General features: G+C 43.4%; 1 protein-coding gene across 1 annotated transcript in view; it reads left to right on the forward strand.

Moving 5' to 3' along the window:
- LOC124727359 (kinesin-like protein KIF12) overlaps positions 1-19,053 on the forward strand; it is a 300,689-nt gene that overhangs the window by 21,031 nt on the left and 260,605 nt on the right. Inside the window, exon 2 of the mRNA XM_047248469.1 lies at positions 17,600-17,824. Within this exon, the coding sequence (XP_047104425.1) occupies positions 17,600-17,824 (225 nt within the window). The remainder of the gene's footprint in view (positions 1-17,599; positions 17,825-19,053) is intronic.

Raw genomic sequence — 19,053 nt, forward strand, 5'->3', positions numbered from 1 at the left:
CATCCCTACGTTCTGATCCCGCAATGATTTTTCGTGGAAGTTATGGCCACTCTTCGCTGCCCAGAACCTGTGATTCTGTGAATTTCACTCAAATGAAGCCAGGCTTCATCAGTCATAAAGAACAAATCTGTATCCACGCCATTCATTACTATCAGTGACCAACCACTCACTAAAGACCGCTGGTTTTAATGCGTGAATAATAGACACTCGGTACTGATGCACGTGTAGGTCCAGGTGGAGTATTCGTCTGCTTGATCGACGTGATATGCCGGTTCTTACGAAAGGCGTCGCGTGGATTTGGTAGAACTCTGAAGCAATTTCTGGTGAACTACAGCCACATTTTCTGGTGTGCGGTCACGTTTCGCAATGTTTTTTGACCTATTCAAAACAGATCCTGTCTGAGGCCATTTCCGGGCTATGTGCTGCATGGTACTCTCTGCTGGCTCTTTGATACCACTAAACTTCTCAGCAAACGACTTATCACACCGTTTCCACAACTTTGTTGTCACGTAACTTTCCACAATGAACACCCGCTATTCCACTGTGAGTACCATCGTCCCCTTTGCACCGCTCCAGTCACACGGACACAGCCCACACTACGCTCTGAACCGGTGTGTATCACGTGGCGGGCGTACACGTGGTGATGCGTGGCGGGACTTTGTTATATGCGTACATTCACGTCCAGCCGTATCTACTCGTCCAGGCCACTTTTATTTTCCCTACACTATACATAATTACGTTTGTACAGAACCCTCAATACGTGGGTCCTCCTCACGCCTGGCCATTTTTCTCCATTTCATATCCCTTTTTATGTTTCAAATGCGCTATCACATCGAACGGCGCAGGTGTAGGATCTCTTGGAACGAGAGGATATTCGGCAAATGGACAAGCCTGCTGGTCCCGGCGGAGGTTCGAGTCCTCCCTCTGGCATGGGTGTGTGTGTTTGTCCTTAGGATAATTTAGGTTAAGTAGTGTGTAAGCTTAGGGACTGATGACCTTAGCAGTTAAGTCCCATCAGATTTCACACACATTTGAACATTTTTTGACTAGCCTGCCCATTCCCCCTACTTAAATCCCATCGAACATGTGTGGAATGCGTTGGAGAGACATTTTGCAGCACTCCCACATACACCAAAGACCAACCAGCAGTTTTCAACACCACCAGTGGAGGAAGGGAACTCCCTGTCACAACAACTTCTTACCAGCTCTATGGCCAACATAGGGGCACGTCGCAGGGCACGCATTGCCGCCCGTTGTGATCACACACTCTGTTACAAATCATCTTTTGTAATGTTCAGGGTACCATCATAAATCGCTGTGGCTTCAGTGTAATTATCGTCTTTGTATAAAACTGTCATTTCTGTTCGTTGATTGCGTATTACTTCCAGTTACCTTCTGTACAGTACTATATGGTAGTAGTTTTTTCTACACTACTGGCCATTAAAATTGCTACACCATGAAGATGACGTGCTACAGCCCCGAAATTTAACCGACAGGAGTAAGATGCTGTGATATGCAAATGATTAGCTTTTCAGAACATTCACACAAGGTTGGCGCCGGTGGCGACACCTACAATGTGCTGACATCAGGAAAGTTTCCATCGCGACATTGCTGCTCGCGTTGGTCGAGATCCAATGGCTGTTAGCATCATTTGGAATCGGTGGGTTCAGATGGGTAATACGGAAGCCGTGCTGGATCCCAACGGCCTCCTATCACTAGCAGTCAAGATGACAGGCATCCTATCCGCATGGCTGTAACGGATCGTGCAGCCACGTCTCGATCCCTGAGTCAACAGATGGGGACGTTTGCAGGACAACAACCATTTGCACGAACAGTTCGATGACGTTTGCAGCAGCATGGACTATCAGTACAGAGGCCATGGCTGCGGTTACCCTTGATGCTGGATCACAGGCAGGAGCGCCTGCGATGGTGTACTCAACGACGAACCTGTGTGCACAAATGGCAAAACGTCATTTTTTCGGATGAATCCAGGTTCTGGTTACAGCATCATGATGGTCGCATCCGTGTTTGGCGACATCGTGGTGAACGCACATTGGAAGCGTGTATTCGTCATCGCCATACTGGCGTATCACCCGGCGCGATGGTATGGGGTGCCATTGGTTACACGTCTCGGTTACCTCTTGTTCGCATTGATGGCACTTTGAACAGTGGACGTTACATTTCAGATGTGTTACAACCCGTGGCTCTACCCTTCATTCGATCCCTGCGAAACCCTACATTTCAGCAGGATAATATACGACCGCATGTTGCAGGTCCTGTACGGGCCTTTCTGGATACAGAAAATGTTCGACTGCTGCCCTGGCCAGTACATTCTCCAGATCTCTCACCATTGAAAACGTCTGGTCAATGGTGGCCGAGCAACTGGCTCGTCAGAATACGCCAGTCACTACTCTCGATGAACTGTGGTATCGTGTTGAAGTTGCATGGGCAGCTGTACCTGTACACGCTATCCAAGCTCTGTTTGACTCAATGCCCAAGCATATCAAGGCCGTTATTACCGCCAGAGGTGGTTGTTCTGGGTACTGATTTCTCAGGATCTATGCACCCAAACTGCGTGAAAATGTAATCACATGTCAGTTCTAGTATAATATATTTGTCCTATGAATACCCGTTTATCATTTGCATTTCCTCTTGGTGTAGCAATTTTAATGGTTAGTAGTGTATTTATGGTACAAGTTCCATCGAGGTGTGTTACTTGGCAATGATACATCACGCATCAGTTTCTTTTGTCCTTACTTTTTGCAAACCAACGTAATAAGTAAAAGTCGTGCTATCCTTCAGGCTACTATCAAATAAATACATACACTTCGTTTTTGTGACATCACGTCTTTTAAATTGGTGAGAGAGGCATCATTACACATAGATTTTTGAGAAGTGCCGAATAACAGTCCTGAGTGAATTGATGCTGAGGTAACCCGTTATACCTCCCATACTTTGTTTTTGTTTTTGTGGTCCCCTTCCACGGTTAGGTTAGCACCCATGCTAAAACCGCGGCTGATGCCTGTTGATACCTTGAATTCTGGTTGTGAGCCATGTCACTTAATAAATGCAATCCTATGGACACATGTTTTGACGTGATACTTGGTACATGGAACACAGTGCCTTTATCAAAAATGAACCCTGGAACGAAACTCCTACAATCGATTGCAGCCAGTTTAATTAATTCATCATTGTTTATGTAATCAATAATTTGGATTTGTGGCGTTTAAATTGGGCTTAGCATTTAATGTTTTTTGACCTCGAGTTCAGAAAAGCAGGGGGAGATCGTTTCTTGTTTTTATTACATATTTTGTTATCTGTGTATACACTGAGGTTACAACAGTCTTCGGATAGCAATATGCACATATACAGATGGCGGTAGAACAGCGTACACAAGGTATAAAAGCCTTCCGACGTGATTATGGCCACACGGCAGCAATTAACAGAGTTTGAACGCGGAACGGTAGGCGGAGCTAGACGCATGGGGCATTCCATTTAGGAAATCGTTACGTAATTCAGTATTCCGAGATCCACTATGCAAAGAATGCGACGCAAATACATAATTTCAAGCGTTCTCTCTCACCACAGACAATGCAGTGACCGACGGCCTTCACTTAACGACCGAGATCAGCGGCGTTTGCGTAGATTTATCAGTGCCAACAGACAGGTAACACCGCTTGAAACATACACAAATCAATATGAGACGTACAAGGAACGAATCCGTCAGGACAGTGCGGCAAAAACAGTCGTTAATGGGCTATGGTGGCATACGGCCGACGCGAGTGCCTTTGCTAACAGCCTGCACCGACTCTCCTGAGATCGTGACCGTATCGGTTGGACCCCAGACGACTCGAAAACTGTGGCCGTGTCAGAGGAGTTCCTATTTCAGTTGGTACGAGCTGATGGTAGCGTTCGAGTGCGGCGCAGATCCCACGAAACCATGGATCCAAGTCGTCAATGAGGCACTGTGCAAGCTGGTGGTGATTCCATAATGGTGAGGGTTGTGTTTACGTGGACTGGATCCTGGTTATACTGGGCTGCTTGGAGAACATTTGCAGCTATGATGAACTTCATGTTCCCAAACAATGATGAGTATTTTACGGATGACAATGCGCTATGTCACCAGGCCACAATTGTTAGCGATTGGTTTGAAGAACATTGTGACCACCAAGATCGCCCGAAATGAATATCATCGAACATTTATGGGACATAATCGGGAAGTCAGTTCGTGCACAAAATCCTGCACCAGCAACACCTTTGCAATTATGGACGGCTACAGAGGCAACATAGCTCAATAATTCTGCACGGGGACTTCCAACGACGTGTTGAGTCCATGCCACGTCGAGTTGTTCAAATGTTCAAATGTGTGTGAAATCTTATGGGACTTAACTGCCAAGGTCATCGGTCCCTAAGCTTACACACTACTTAACCTAAACTATCCGAAGAACAAACACATACACCCATGCCCGAGAGAGGACTCGAACCTCAGCCGGGACCAGCCGCACAGCCTACGACTGCAGCGCCCACGTCGAGTTGCTGCACTACTCTGGGCAGAAGGAATTCCGATACGATATTAAGAGTACTCCATGATTTCTGTCACCTCAGTGTATCCCATTTCACAATATTTCTAATTACATGATCCTACATACTGTTTCTTCCAACTGTCTTTGAACTTTAGCTTCTTCTGTTAACCCTTCGATACCCCGGTCAAAAACTATCTACATCTACATAAATATCCTGCAAATCACGCTCAACTGCCTGGCACAGGGTTCTTGGAGCCACCTTCAGAATAAATGTTTACCGTTCCACACTTTGACAGTAGGTGGAAAAAATGAACACTTAAATCTCTCAGAACGAGCTCTCTTTTCTCTTACTTTATTCTGATGATAATTCCCCCCTATGTAGGTTGCGGATAACAAAATATTTTCGCTTTCAAAGGAAAAAAGTTAATGATTGAATTTCTTGAAAATGTCTTGCCGTAACAAAAAATGATTTTATGTTAATGATTGCCACCGCAACTCGCGTTTAATATCGATTACACTCTTCCCTATTTAGCTATAGTACAAAACGAGCTACCCTTCTTTGGACTTTTTGATGTCCTCCCGAACCGCACAGCAATACTCTAGTAGAGGACGACAAGGGTCGTATAGGCAGTATCTTAGTAGACCTGTTGCGCCTTATGAGTGTTCCGTTAATAAAACGCAGTCTTTGGTTTGCCTAGTCCACTACATTATCTAAGTGATTGTTCGAATTTATGTTGTTCGTGATTGTGATTCCTAGGTATTTAGTTGAATTGACAGCCTTTAAACACGTGTGATTTATCTTGTAACCGAATTTTAGCGGATTTTATTCAGTATTCATGTGGATGAACTCTCACTTTTCCTTCTTCATAGTTGAGTGCAACAAATATAGTGTCTAAATCATTTCTGAATTGGTTTTGATCTTATGATGACTTTACTAGACAGTAAATGACAGCATCATCCGCAAACAATCTAAGAGAGCTGCTCAGATTGTCTCCTAAATCGTTTACCTGGGTTTAGAAAAGCAGAGAGCCTATAATACTTCCTAGGGGAACACCATATTTTAAAAATATTTTACTAGTTGACTTGCAGTCAGTTACTATTAACTGTGACCTCTCTGACTGGAAATGCAGTCGCACAACTGGGACGATGCTGCATAGGCATACAGTTTGATTTAGAGGTCCCTAATGATGAATGGTGTCGAAAGTCTTCTGGTTGTTTAGAAATATGGAATCAATTTGAGTTCTCCTGTCGATAGCACTCATCACTTCGTGTGAATAAGGAGCTAGTTGTGTTTTCTGAATTCGTGCTATGTGCCAATTTATCGTTTCCTTCTAGGTAACTCATAATATTCGAACACAGTATATGTTCCAAAAGCCTACTGGAAGTCGACGTCAGTGATATGAGTCTGTAAATCATCGAATTATTCGTATTTCATTTCCTAAATATTGTGTGATCTGTGCAGCTTTCCAGTCTTTTGGTTATGGACCTTTTGTCCCTCGAACGATGGTATACCATTGCTAAGTATGGGCCTATTGTATGAGCGTACTCTGAAAGGAATCTGACTGATATACTGTCTGGACAGGAAGACTTGCCTTTATTAAGTGATTTAAGCTGCTTCGCTACAACGAGGACACCTACTTCTACGTTACCCAATTGGCAGCTGTTCTCGATGTGAAATGTGGCATATTGACTTCCTCCTCTTTAATGACAGAATTTCGGAAAACTGCGTTTAGTAACGCTGTTTTAGTAGTTCCAATCGGCAATATCACAATTGGTATCGCTTAGTGAAGCTATCATCATTGTATGCCGCTGATGTACTTGACATGTGACTAGAATCTCTACGGATTTTCTGCCAGATTTCAAGACAGAGGTTCTCTGTGGAAGCTGTTAAAAGTGTCTCACATTGAAGTCTGCTCTAAATTTCGATCGTCAGTAAAGATAATGTGTTCTTTTAAATTTAGCATGTTTCTCCGTTGCTTCCGTAACAGTGTTCTGACCTGTTTTGTATAGCATGGAGGATCAGCGCCATGCTTTATTAATTTATTCGGTATAAATCACTCAGCTGTATCCGATTCTACTCCTTTGAATGCAAGCTACACCTGGTCTAGACCTTCGTTTACGTAGTTCGTTTGAAAGGAATGAAAGTGCCATGAAAATTTTTATCTGTTTTTTTTTTAATAGATCTATTTTACGTTTATTTTTGGTGGACTTGGAGGTTGCGATGGTTAGTCTCGATACAATGACCTTGTGGTCACCAATTCCTGTATGCATCATGAGTTTTCTATTTGCTCAAGATTATTTTTTGCTAAGAGTTCAAGAACGGTTTCGCAACCATTTACATTTCCAGTGGGCTCCTGAACTAACTGCTCAAAATAATTTTCGGAGAAAGCTTTGACTAGAACCTCTGACGATGTTTCATACCTACCACCGTCTTTGAACACGTATTTGCGCCAACATATCGAGGGTAGCTTGAAGCCACGACTAACTATAATCGTTTGAGTGGGATAGCTATTTTATAAGATATACAAGTATTTCATGTATACTTTCTGAACACCATCAGGTGCTTTTGTAAAAAATTCTGGTCTTATGTCCAGCTTTAGCCAACTTTCGGTACCTATAACGATTTGGCAATCAGTGTTTTCTACTAGCGCTTCGAACTCTGGTTCTTTCCCAACTTAGCTACGACAGTTTATAACTACAGAACTGGTCCAATAGGAATTCAACCTTTCAATCCTATACAGATTCTATTACTTAATACAGCTATTCGTTTAGCCCCAGGTTATTGCTATGTCTACCCTCGTCCTATGTTTGTCCTGTACCCTTTGGGGCTAAAGCCCTTTCTGTACTTTCCCGAGACCCTCTAACCTAACAAACCGTACAGTCCATTCATTCCACGCGATTCCCTCTACCAGTGTAGCCGCATCCTGAGTGCAGTGGATCGCTATAAGTTCTAATTTATTTATTATCCTTATTTTTTAGTATCAGTGTACTTCCAATACTGTTACGATAATTAGTCAGATCCGTATTACCTAGGGAAACTGATAATGTTGGACTTAAGACCAAAGAGATTTTCTTTCCAGATTCTAACGTCATATCGAGGCTGGAACACGATGAGGAAGATGAAAGAGTTTTGGGTCTTCAAGACACATGACATGAACCATGATTATTTACAACTAACAAACCATTTAATACTGCCGTTAACCACAACTAGGCATGTGTGTCGACTTAGATAGGCGTTTCTCTCGCTATCAATAAAGTCTCTTCTGACATAATATTGTGCGATTTTGACGAAACTCTGACAACAATAAAAACTAACATTATTGAACATGCTCTGTCTAACCAGGATTATGTGACTAATAATTATGCAACAATAAAGCAGCTTTTAAGAAGAGGGAAGCAAATTGAGATTTAATGCAATCTGAATCTGAAATACTTGAGATAGATTGAACATCGTGTGACGTAAATTAATAATAAGAAGAGATTGTTTTATCTTTCCAGTGAAGAAGCAGTTCCAGTCACTAAGAGGAGAACGAACAGAAAAGTAATGAACTATGTCACGGCGCAGAGTCCTACAAGACCTTTGATGTAGAACAAGGCCTTGTGACTTGATAGCGTTTTGTACTAGAAGAACACTCCAGGAAATGAGACTAAAAATTACTGCAATCAAAATAAAATATGCTCGTTCTGTATTGAAGAAGTAAAATCTGTCACTGATAACGATTTGGAATCTTGAAAAAAAATATCGATATTCTTTTTCTATGCGATGCGTAATAGCGGCGCCGTAAGTTGGAAGCTCCTTACCAAAACGACATTGTATGGATCCGGTTTTCGCAAGAAGATGCGGTTGCTACACGCTTTGGAAGCAATGCGTACGTGGGAACTACAAGTACTGACGACTCGGACAGCTACTTGTCTCAGAAAGCTTCTAAACGAATATATGGCGGAGCGCAGCCGAAGTAGTTATGCTCAGAAAGATAGAAGACTTTGTTGCTAAATAATGGAAATGTTTATGGCCTACATCTAATTTTTATAAAGAGCGTTAGATAAAATACGAGAGAAGCTAACATACGGTAAGGTGTTAGAGCACCGAAGCCAAGTCGATTGATTTCGTAATTAGAAAAGACAAATGTAGAAAACATTTTTTAAACAAAGCGCTAAATCTAATCACCCCTTCTGGGGAAAAGTGTGCTATTAACTTTAGGATGGATCAAATTAGATCTTCTAATCTTCTTAAATGTTCAATTCTTCTGCTTTACTTTCTATATTGAGGTAAATAGGGCGGTCGAGGGACCTCTGTTTTCCCAGACGGAGAAACCAAAAAAGTTTGTTATCAGAAGAGTGGTCGAAAATGATCAATCAGAGGTATGTACACATAGCTCTGTCTATGGATCAGAATTCTAGGATAGACCTGGAAATTTTCAAACAGAAAACAGATGGAGCAAGCGAAAGACTACATAACGTATGCTGTTATTGTTATCCTGCTAAATGCAGAGTAGTGAATAAATAAACCATGCAAGCCTTGGATGGTACCATTTCAGCCTGATGGCAGTGATAACACGGCACTGTAGGTCGAGGTTGGGAGACAGTAGTGAGCTATGAAAGTGCTTCAGTTCTGGTGTTTACAGAGCAAATTAGAAATACCGGTAAATAAAACAGTAAATACGGTGCTCATAGGAAAATTGTCTTTTATAAACAAACAACCTGTTATGAAACAATATTATTATGAAAATACCCGCAGTAACAAGGTAATTAGTGCTGGATATTGATTAACAAGAAATATTTCGTAAGCGTATTATATTTTTCTGTCAACGAGTCATTGGTCTCACGAGTAAAATTGTTACATTATCGGCCTTTAGTGGTCAACGAACTGGCAACGCATGTAATCGTCGTTTTGTCCTCAAATGCCGCTCCTGACGTGTAGTACTTGAAAACCGCCAACGTAGAACGATAGCGACTACGATTGTGTCATGAAATATGATTGTCAGAAATAAAACGAAGTCCACAATACTTCACTCACGGACCTCTTTCGACACAATGTTGTTTTTTTCCAAAAATTATAACAATTGGCGACAGTAAATTTCCTCTGCTCCTGAGTGCAATCAGATTATATAAAAAAACTGTACTTTATCGAGAATATGTCTCGTCGCCTGTCTATAGACACGCAGGACAACACTTGTCAAACGAAAATAAGGTGTTGGTAGATTGCTGAGGAACATAATACTGAGACTGACCAAAGCCTAAGGATCACTCCTGTAGGAGCGTTAGAGAAAGGAGCAAGTCACGTGACATGTAACGTGAGACGATATGAGTATTGGGTTGCTGGTACAATAGCGAGAGGTATATGATTTCTTCCCTAGTGTTAGGAAACCAAACGAGCCGCATTCACCCTCCAGGCTGTGTGATACGTTACCTTACGGGAATAACAGCTTTAACTAACTTGGTCAGGCCAAGTCAGCGGGAAGGTAAGTTTTACGCTGAATGTTGTCGTTTATGGCACACCTGTTTCAGCAAAATCGTTCACCTGCATGTTAGGTGCTATCTTTGGCGCCCGCATTTGTAGTTGCTGTGTTCACTAACGGGAATGGTTGCACGGCCACTGAGGACGTGGCCCTTGAGATAAGCTGCTCACAAGCTGACGAGCCCCGTAACAGAAATAAAACAGTGGGTTACCAGTAAAGCTGTGAATTCATTGTATTTTCCCTGTTATATTCCTCTGTGCCTTACAGGAAAGAGTTTAAGGAGATAAAGAAAAAGAGAAGCTTGACAGTATGTACCTCGGAGTTGAATAGCTGCAGGGCGCTTCATTGAATTACATGATTTGCTTTTAGTGAGAATCTTTTTTCTTGTAAAAAATCGTTTATTTGAATTAAAAGGTTGAGGTTTCCCTGTTGAATGTGAGCACAGCAGTCACTAAATAGCTAAACGACGTTGAAAGGGTTGCTATAATTTTCCCTTTTCTCTTATTTATGCTTTCTTGTGCAATCTTCACACTGAATCTGTTTGGCTATAACGAGAGGAAGATTTTGTAGTTCTTAGAAATTAAACTGTGCTATAATCAAATAAAACTTTATTGTGAAAGTAAACTGTGTTACAATCCAATGAAACTATTTGGTTACAGAGACCTTCTCAAGTCTCAAACATCTATGATGTATGGTTGCAGGCTTAAGCGATGAATGAAAATTAGTATCAAGACCGGGATTCGAACCCGGTTCTCCTGCTCACTAGGTATATGCACTAACCGCTACGCAGCTCTGCCATAGTGGCTCTGCACCACTGCACGCTTCCCTCCTCAATCCAAATTCCCATTCACATCTCAATCCACTTGATATTTCCTGTAAACTCGAACAGCATTGCAGAGGTTCTCCAACTATATTGGAGTAGCACCTTAGCTTGGAACGATACATGAGATCCTGCCTGAAACGCAGGCGTAGATGCTTTAATCAAATGAAACTGTATGATTCCAGACAAGTCCCGGACATCTATGACGAGAAGGGCGGCATGGTAGGGTAGTCCATGCAGTTGTGCGGAGCTACTGTGAGCGAGTGGCGCAGTGATTAGTTCATCTGCCTAGTGAGCAGCAGACCCGAGTTAGAATCCCAGCCTGGTACAAATTTTCATTCGTGGTTTCAGTTTGCATATATACACGATAATTTCTTTGACCACTCGTCGGAATTATTTTTGCCTCCATAACTTGCATAGTTCTCAACATACTGATTTTATTAATATTGTGGACGTCCGATAAAAAAAGGGCTTGTCTTGGAGGTAGGGCACAACCCATGGGGAAAAAATATAGTAATTTCCAGCTATATTTTTGTCCCCGCCTTTCTACAAGAGCTGAGTGTATTTTGACGTCTCTCAGTCGGATAGTTGCTGTAAAACACGAGTCTCTGCTTCCTCTCATATTGATATCTATCCGTGTTTGTACTGAAATATACGACTGACTTCACCAGTTTAGACTTTAAATAGTGATCCTCTCCACGGTTGTGTTGTACGCCCTGGACAGCGTGATCTTAACCATTACCGGCAGTATCAAATAAAGGCAGTAGTCCTCTCAGCCAGGACAAGTCAACCTACTCCGCTAAAAGCCTAGTGTCGTTAGGTAGGGTACTGTTACGCAATGCCTTACCAGAGCGCAGCCTAAGCAGATGTTCGACAATAATTCCAGTGATAAGTCTCGAAACCCACATACATTATTAATTATACAGAATGTTTCAAAAGAAGCATTTAGAAATATTGTAAAATGCTTGTGGAGGAGCAAACAGAGAGTAGGAACCTGTATCTGGGAATGATAACACATTGCATCGAAAACGCGGAAACCTTCATACAACATTAACGAATTTGTTTTAGGATAGGTTCCACCCTGTGCCAACAATTTTTTTTATCCTTTTCTACCCCAGTTTTTTTTGCTGAAATCACTTCATCCTCAGTGAGCTTTTATTTGGTTTCTATTAAATAACAGGAAATATTGCAATATAATTTCTACGAGGGTTATTCCAAAAGTAAGGTCCGATCGGTCGCGAAATGGAAACGACTATGAAAATCCGATAAAGCTTTGCACAGATGTGTTGGGTAGTGCCTCTAGTATAACCCCAGTTAGCATCACGTCGCTCTTCTCATTTCTGAGCTCGCAGTGAGTGCGTAAAGATGTCTAGAAAATAGTGTCTGCCGCCAAGTACGAGGGCCTGGTGAGAAATTTCGCCTGAAGCTATGCAGCCAACATTACATAACTGTCGTGCTGTTTCGTCTTCACGACAATTCTCAGCCGCATTCTGCAGGGGCAATGAAGATGCTCCTGCATCGTTTTCAAATGGAAATGTTAGATTACCCACAATACAGTCCGCAATTGTCTCCCCCTGAGTTTCATCTCTGGTCACATGAACCGCTGTCTTTGAAGACAACATTTTGACACAGACAACGAGGTGTAGGCCAGCGTGGAGAATTGGCGGAAAGCACTGGCGGCTGCCTTCTATGATGAGGCTATTGAAAAGTTGGTACAACGCTATGACAAAAGTCTAAGTCAGAACGGCGACTACGTAGAGAAGTAGCTGAAAGGTGTAGCTAATTGTTACAAGTAAAACATTTCTGATGTTCACTGTGGTTTCAATTTGGCAATCAATCGGACCTTACTTTTGGAATAACCCTCGTAAGACTTTCCCGGCGATATGTTGTCATCTCGTAGAATCGGGTGCACTGCCGGTGGTCCGCGTCGGGCGGATTCGATCCGGGGCTTGCACGCCTACGCGAGTCCAGGAAGCAGCGCATTAGCGCTCTCAGCTAACCTGGTTGGTAAGCTATACGTGTAATTACGTGTGATATTAACGGTGTGTGTACTTCAAAAACTTTTTTGTTTTTGTTTTTAAAGAGAAAAGGTCCCCCAGGCAGTTTTAAGAAAATGTGTTTTGTGCTGTGATTTGTTATCTATCGCGTAAATGAAATTTATCGCAGAAGTTCTTAAATATTTTTGCATGGTATTTGTGTTAGTTCATTTTCAGATTGCCATCTGAATGTTAATCTGTTCTGCCTTTGTAAGAGATGAATAAGGAAACTGAATACTACTGAATATTTCTCACCGTGAGTGGTTTTGGCCAGAATTTGTTTATACACTGATGAGCCAAAACATTATCACCACCTGGTTAATAGCGTGGTGTTCCACTTTTGAAACACAGTACAACAGAGATTCTGCTTGGCATGGATTCTAGAAGCCCCTGACAGAATTCCAGAAGTATGTGGCACCACATATCTAAGCACAGGTCAAGCAATTTTCGAAAATTCTGGGATGATGGTTAAAGGCACGAGGCTGGAGCGCAATATGTGTGCCAATGGGCACATATCAGGCACATTTCTTGGTCAAGACATCAATGTGAGATCACTACAATGCCCCTCAAACCACTATAACACGATTCTGATCTTGCAACACGGACAATTATCCTGTTGGAGAAGTAGGAGAAACTTAAAGCACGAAGTGATGCGTTGATGTTCAGGTGCCTTCGATTACCGCCACATATCCCGTGGAGGCCCAACTCAGTGTACTCTACAGCATAATTCTGCCCTCACGTGCCTGCAACTGTGATTCCGTGCATGTCTCGGGCAGCCATTCGCCTGGATGACGGCGTTTAAGAAACCAGCCATCGACCTGCTGCAGCAAAAATGCGATACATTCGAAGTGAAGCAAGTTTCTAGTGATCCATGATGAAACCTCAGTGGCGCTGCGCCCACTGCAAACATAACTGACGATGCCGTTGGATCACCATAGGAATACGTAGGGGTAGTGTGACGTGGAACTTCATATTCAACAATGGCGTTTGAAAGGTGTGCTCCGAAATAGTTGTGCCTTCTTCAGCGTTGCACCCTGCCATCACATCTGCCACAGATAAATGCCTGTCCTGGATTACACAGTGTGGGATTCTTCGATCTCTACGTTTTGTGATGAGACGCCGTCGTCCAATATCATACGGCCAAATCGTTATTTCACCAGTTTTCAACCACTTTCCACAGGCGCTCGCGGCAATTCTACGCCAACAGGTGACCACAATTGCCGTTCCAGAGACTCTCGTTTGCAGCCGCTAGGCCGTAACAATGTGCCCTTTGTCAAAACCTGTCATATTAGTGGATTTCCGCAATTGCGGCCCGTATCTTCGCTCTGTAATGACTGCCAATCCGCCTTTCTTCCATTTACATTCTTTCCTTACTGCGTCACGTGCCGGCTACACCACAAGGAGGCATTCAACTTCGCGGTGGGCAGTGGTCATAATGTTTTGGCTCATCAGTGTATTTCTTCCGTAGAAAACACAGTGGAGATCACGGAACACGCCTAAGACATATTTGTTTTAAATTGGCTTTCCTTGAAGATTTACTTTAGAGAATAACTAATTATTGTGATGAATTTGCAAGCTCTTATTACGTTTAAATTAGTTGTTTTTTGATGACTGTTTCTTAATTGAGAGTGCTCTTTAACTGTGAGGATTGTTTATTATTTAAATTTTGCATAAAAAAATGGTTCAAATGGCTCTGAGCACTTTGGGACTTAACATCTGTGGTCATCAGTCCCCTAGAACTACTTAAACCTAACTAACCTAAGGACATCACACACATCCATGCCCGAGGCAGGATTCGAACCTGCGACCGTAGAAGTCGCGCGGTTCCGGACTGCGCGCCTAGAACCGCTAGACCACCGCGGCCGGCAAATTTTGCATAGATTCCGAAAACATCGACCATGTAAATCAAACTCACATTTTCCTCACATGACATACTGAAAGCTTTGGATCAAGGCAGTGAGGTAGAGGCAATATTTCTTGATTTCCGGAAAGCATTTGACTCAATACCACGTACAACACCTAAGCTTATTATCAAAGGTACGATCATATGCTATATCAAGTTAAATTTGTCAATGGATTGAGAACTTTTTGGCGGGAAAGACGCAGTATGTTACCTTGGATGAAGAGTCATTGTCAGATGTAGAAGTAACTTCGGGTGTGCCCTAGGACAGGATATTAGGACCCTTGCTGTTCATGTTTTATATTAATGACCTTGCGAACAATATTATAGTAACATCAGATTTTTGCAGATGATGCAGTTATCTATAATGAAGTCCTGTCTGAAAGAAGCTGCATAAATATTCAGTCAGATCTTGATATAATTTCAAAGTGGTGCAAAGACTGACAATTTGCTTTATATGTTCAGAAATGTAAAGTTGTGTACTTCATAAAACGAAAAAATGTGGTATTCTACGACTATAACATTAGAGAATCATAGATGGAATCGACCAGCTCATACGAATACCTGGGTGTAGCACTTTGTAGGAATATGAAATGGAAGGATCATATAGGCTCTGTCGTGGGTGAAGCAGATGGCAGACTTCGGTTTATTGGTAGAATACTGGGGAAGTGAAATCAGTCTGCAAAGGAGATCGCTTGCAAGTCACTCGTGCGACCCATTATAGAACATTGCTCTAGTGTGTGGGACTCGTACCAAAGAGGACCAAAAGGGGATACAGAGAAGGGCAGCACGAATGGTCACAGGCTTGTTTGCCCGTGAGAGAGTGTCACAGAGATGCTGAAGAAACTGAACTGGTAGACTCTTGAAGATAGACGCAAACTATCCCAAAAAATTTGCCATCAGAGTTTCAAGAACCGGCTTTAAATGATAACTCCAGGAATATACTACAACGTCTACGTATCGCTCACGAAGGGATTGTCAGGACAAGGTTAGAATAATTACAGTGCACAGAGATGGATTCAAACACTCATTCTTCCCACGATCCATATGTTAATAGAACGGGACGTACCATCTCCCATACGCCTGACTGTGGTTTCCGGAGGATGGATGTAGATGTGGTTGTAGGAAAGTACAACCTATATACACTACTGGCCATTAAAATTGCTACACCAAGAAGAAATGGAGATGACAAACGGGTATTTGTTGCACAAATATATTATACTAGAACTCACGTGTGATTACATTTTCACGCAATTTGGGTGCATAAATCCTGAGAACAACCACCTCTGGCCGTAATAACGGCCTTGATACGCCTGGGCACTGAGTCTAACAGAGCTTGGATGGCGTGTACAGGTACAGCTGCCCATGCAGCTTCAACACGATACCACAGTTCATCAAGAGTAGTGACTGGCGTATTCTGACGAGCCAGTTGCTCGGCCACCATTGACCAGACGTTTTCAATTGGCGAGAGATCTGAAGAATGTGCTGGCCAGGGCAGCAGTCGAACATTTTCTGTATCCAGAAAGGCCCGTACAAGACCTGCAACATGCGGTCGTATATTATCCTGCCGAAATGTAGGGTTTCACAGGGATCGAATGAAAGGTAGAGCCACGGGCCACAACACATCTGAAATGTAACGTCCACTGTTCAAAGTGCCATCAATGCGAACAAGAGGTGACCGAGACGTGTTACCAATGGTACCCCATACCATCACGCCAGGTGATACGCCAGTATGGCGATGACGAATACACACTTCCAATGTGCGTTCACCGCGATGTCGCCAAACACGGACGCGACCATCATGATGCTCTAACCAGAACCTGAATTCATCCGAAAAAATGATGTTTTGCCATTTGTGCACACAGGTTCGTCGTTGAGTACACCATCGCAGGCGCTCCTGCCTGTGATCCAGCATCAAGGGTAACCGCAGCCATGGCCTCTGTACTGATAGTCCATGCTGCTGCAAACGTCATCGAACTGTTCGTGCAAATGGTTGTTGTCTTGCAAACGTCCCCATCCGTTGACACAGGGATCGAGACGTGGCTGCACGATCCGTTACAGCCATGGGGATAAGAACCCTGTCATCTCGACTGCTAGTGATACGAGGCCGTTGGGATCTAACATGGCGTTCCGTATTACCCTCCTGAACCCACCGATTCCATATTCTCCTAACAGTCATTGGATCTCGACCAAAGCGAGCAGCAATGTCGCGATACGATAAATCGCAATCGCGATAGGCTACAATCCGACCTTTATGAAAGACGGAAACGTGATGGTACGCATTTCTCCTCCTTACACGAGCATCACAACAACGTTTCACCAGGCAACGCCGGTCAACTGCTGTTTGTGTATGAGAAATCGGTTGGAAACTTTCCTCATGTCAACACGTTGTAGGTGTCGCCACCGGCGCCAACCTTGTGTGAATGCTCTGAAAAGCTAATCATTTGCTTATCACAGCATCTTCTTCCTGTCGGTTAAATTTCACGTCTGCAGCACGTCATCTTCGTGGGGTAGTGATTTTAATGGCCAGTAGTGTATAAAATTAGCAGAACCTATGGTACCATTTCCGGATAGCAAGTTTCATATATTGAGCTGGTGTTTTGTTATTCTACCCTTGGCCAGTGGGGATTTCAGCATCCAGTCTTGGAGCTTTTTTAAGTTTTACGAGGCTTATTATTTCATTCGCAGCTCCGGTTGATTCTAAGCTCATACACGTGCGACACAAAAACGCAAGGGGAACTGAATTTTTCTTTTGTAGTTTACACGAGTGTGTAGTGTACTTTACAGTTGTTGCGTTACCTGAGAGACTGTTGACGAGATAATAGTGGCCCCAGCAAGTATCTGTGCGTGTGTGTTGTCAGCTGAACGCGCTGGAGTGCGCGGCGGCGCTGGGCGGCAGCGTGCGGCCCAAGGTGTTCTCGTACAACGCCGTGTTCGAGCCGGCGGCCACACAGGAGGACGTGCTGCAGTACTCGGGCGTGACGCGCCTTATCGACATGGCCGTCGACGGCTACAGCTGCACCTGTTTCTGCTACGGCCAGACCGGCTCCGGCAAGACGCACACCCTCACCGGGCCTCCCGGACTTGTGAGTACTGCTTCCTCAGGAGCGTCGCTTACTTTGTGAAGCGCAGTAGTTAGTTACATGTTGCATAGATAATCTGGCGATTATTTTATCGAAATTATATGAAACGAATCAGTTTACAAGATATGTATGCATGATTGGTGTTAACATTAATAATACAGTATTATATTTTTAGTCTTACTCAAGCAACTACACTTGAAAACAAAGTGTTTTCAGTTTTTATTTTATTTTTGTTTAAGGAGTTATCTAGGTGAAAGAAATTATTTTGCGTTAGATTTAAATGGAAGTTGCAACTAACTAAAGAAGTACTGGCAGCAGTAGACGTTACGACTGCGGCACACACGCAGTGGGTGCAGAGGTGGAATTATACAAGCCTGCAATCCTGATTCTTGTCATCAAACGGAAAATCTTCCGCGTGGTTAGTACATGTTATTTTCAAGGGCAGATACACTATGTTATCAAAAGTATCCGGAAACCTGGCTGAAAATGACTTACCAGTTCGTGGAGCCCTCCATCTGTAATGCTAGAATTCAATATGGTGTTGGCCCACCCTTAGCCTTAATGACAGCTTCCACTCTCGCAGGCATACGTTCAATCAGGTGCTGGAAGGCTTCTTGGGGAATGGCAGCCCGTTCTTCACGGAGTGCTGCACTGAGGAGAGGTATCGATGTCGGTCGGTGAGGCTTGGCACGAAGTCGGCGTTCCAAAACATCCCAAAGGTGTTCTATAGGATTCAGGTCAGGACTCCGTGCAGGCCAGTCCATTATAGGGATGTTATTGTCGTGAAACCAGTCCGTCACAGGCCGTGCATTATGTACAGGTGTTCGATAGTGTTGAAAGATGCAGTCGCCATCCTCGAATTGCTCTTCAACAGTGGGAAGCAAGAAGGTGCTTAAAACATCAATGTAGGCCTGTGTTGTGACAGTGCCACGCAAAATAACAAGGGGTGCAAGCCCCCTCCATGAAAAGCACGAGCACCCCATAAGGCCACCGCACCAAATTTTACTGTTGGCACCACACACATTGGCAGATGACGTTCACCGTGCATTCGCCCCACACCCTGCCATCGGATCGCCACATTGTGTACCGTGATTCGTCACTCCACACAACGTTTTCCACTGTTCAGTTGTCCAATGTTTACGCTCCTTACACCAAGCGAGGTGTCGTTTGGCATTTACCGGCGTGATCTGTGGCTTATCAGCAGCCTCTCGACCATGAAATCCAAATTTTCT

This window comes from Schistocerca piceifrons, chromosome 1 (genome assembly GCF_021461385.2).
Source record: "Schistocerca piceifrons isolate TAMUIC-IGC-003096 chromosome 1, iqSchPice1.1, whole genome shotgun sequence".
NCBI lineage: Eukaryota > Metazoa > Arthropoda > Insecta > Orthoptera > Acrididae > Schistocerca > Schistocerca piceifrons.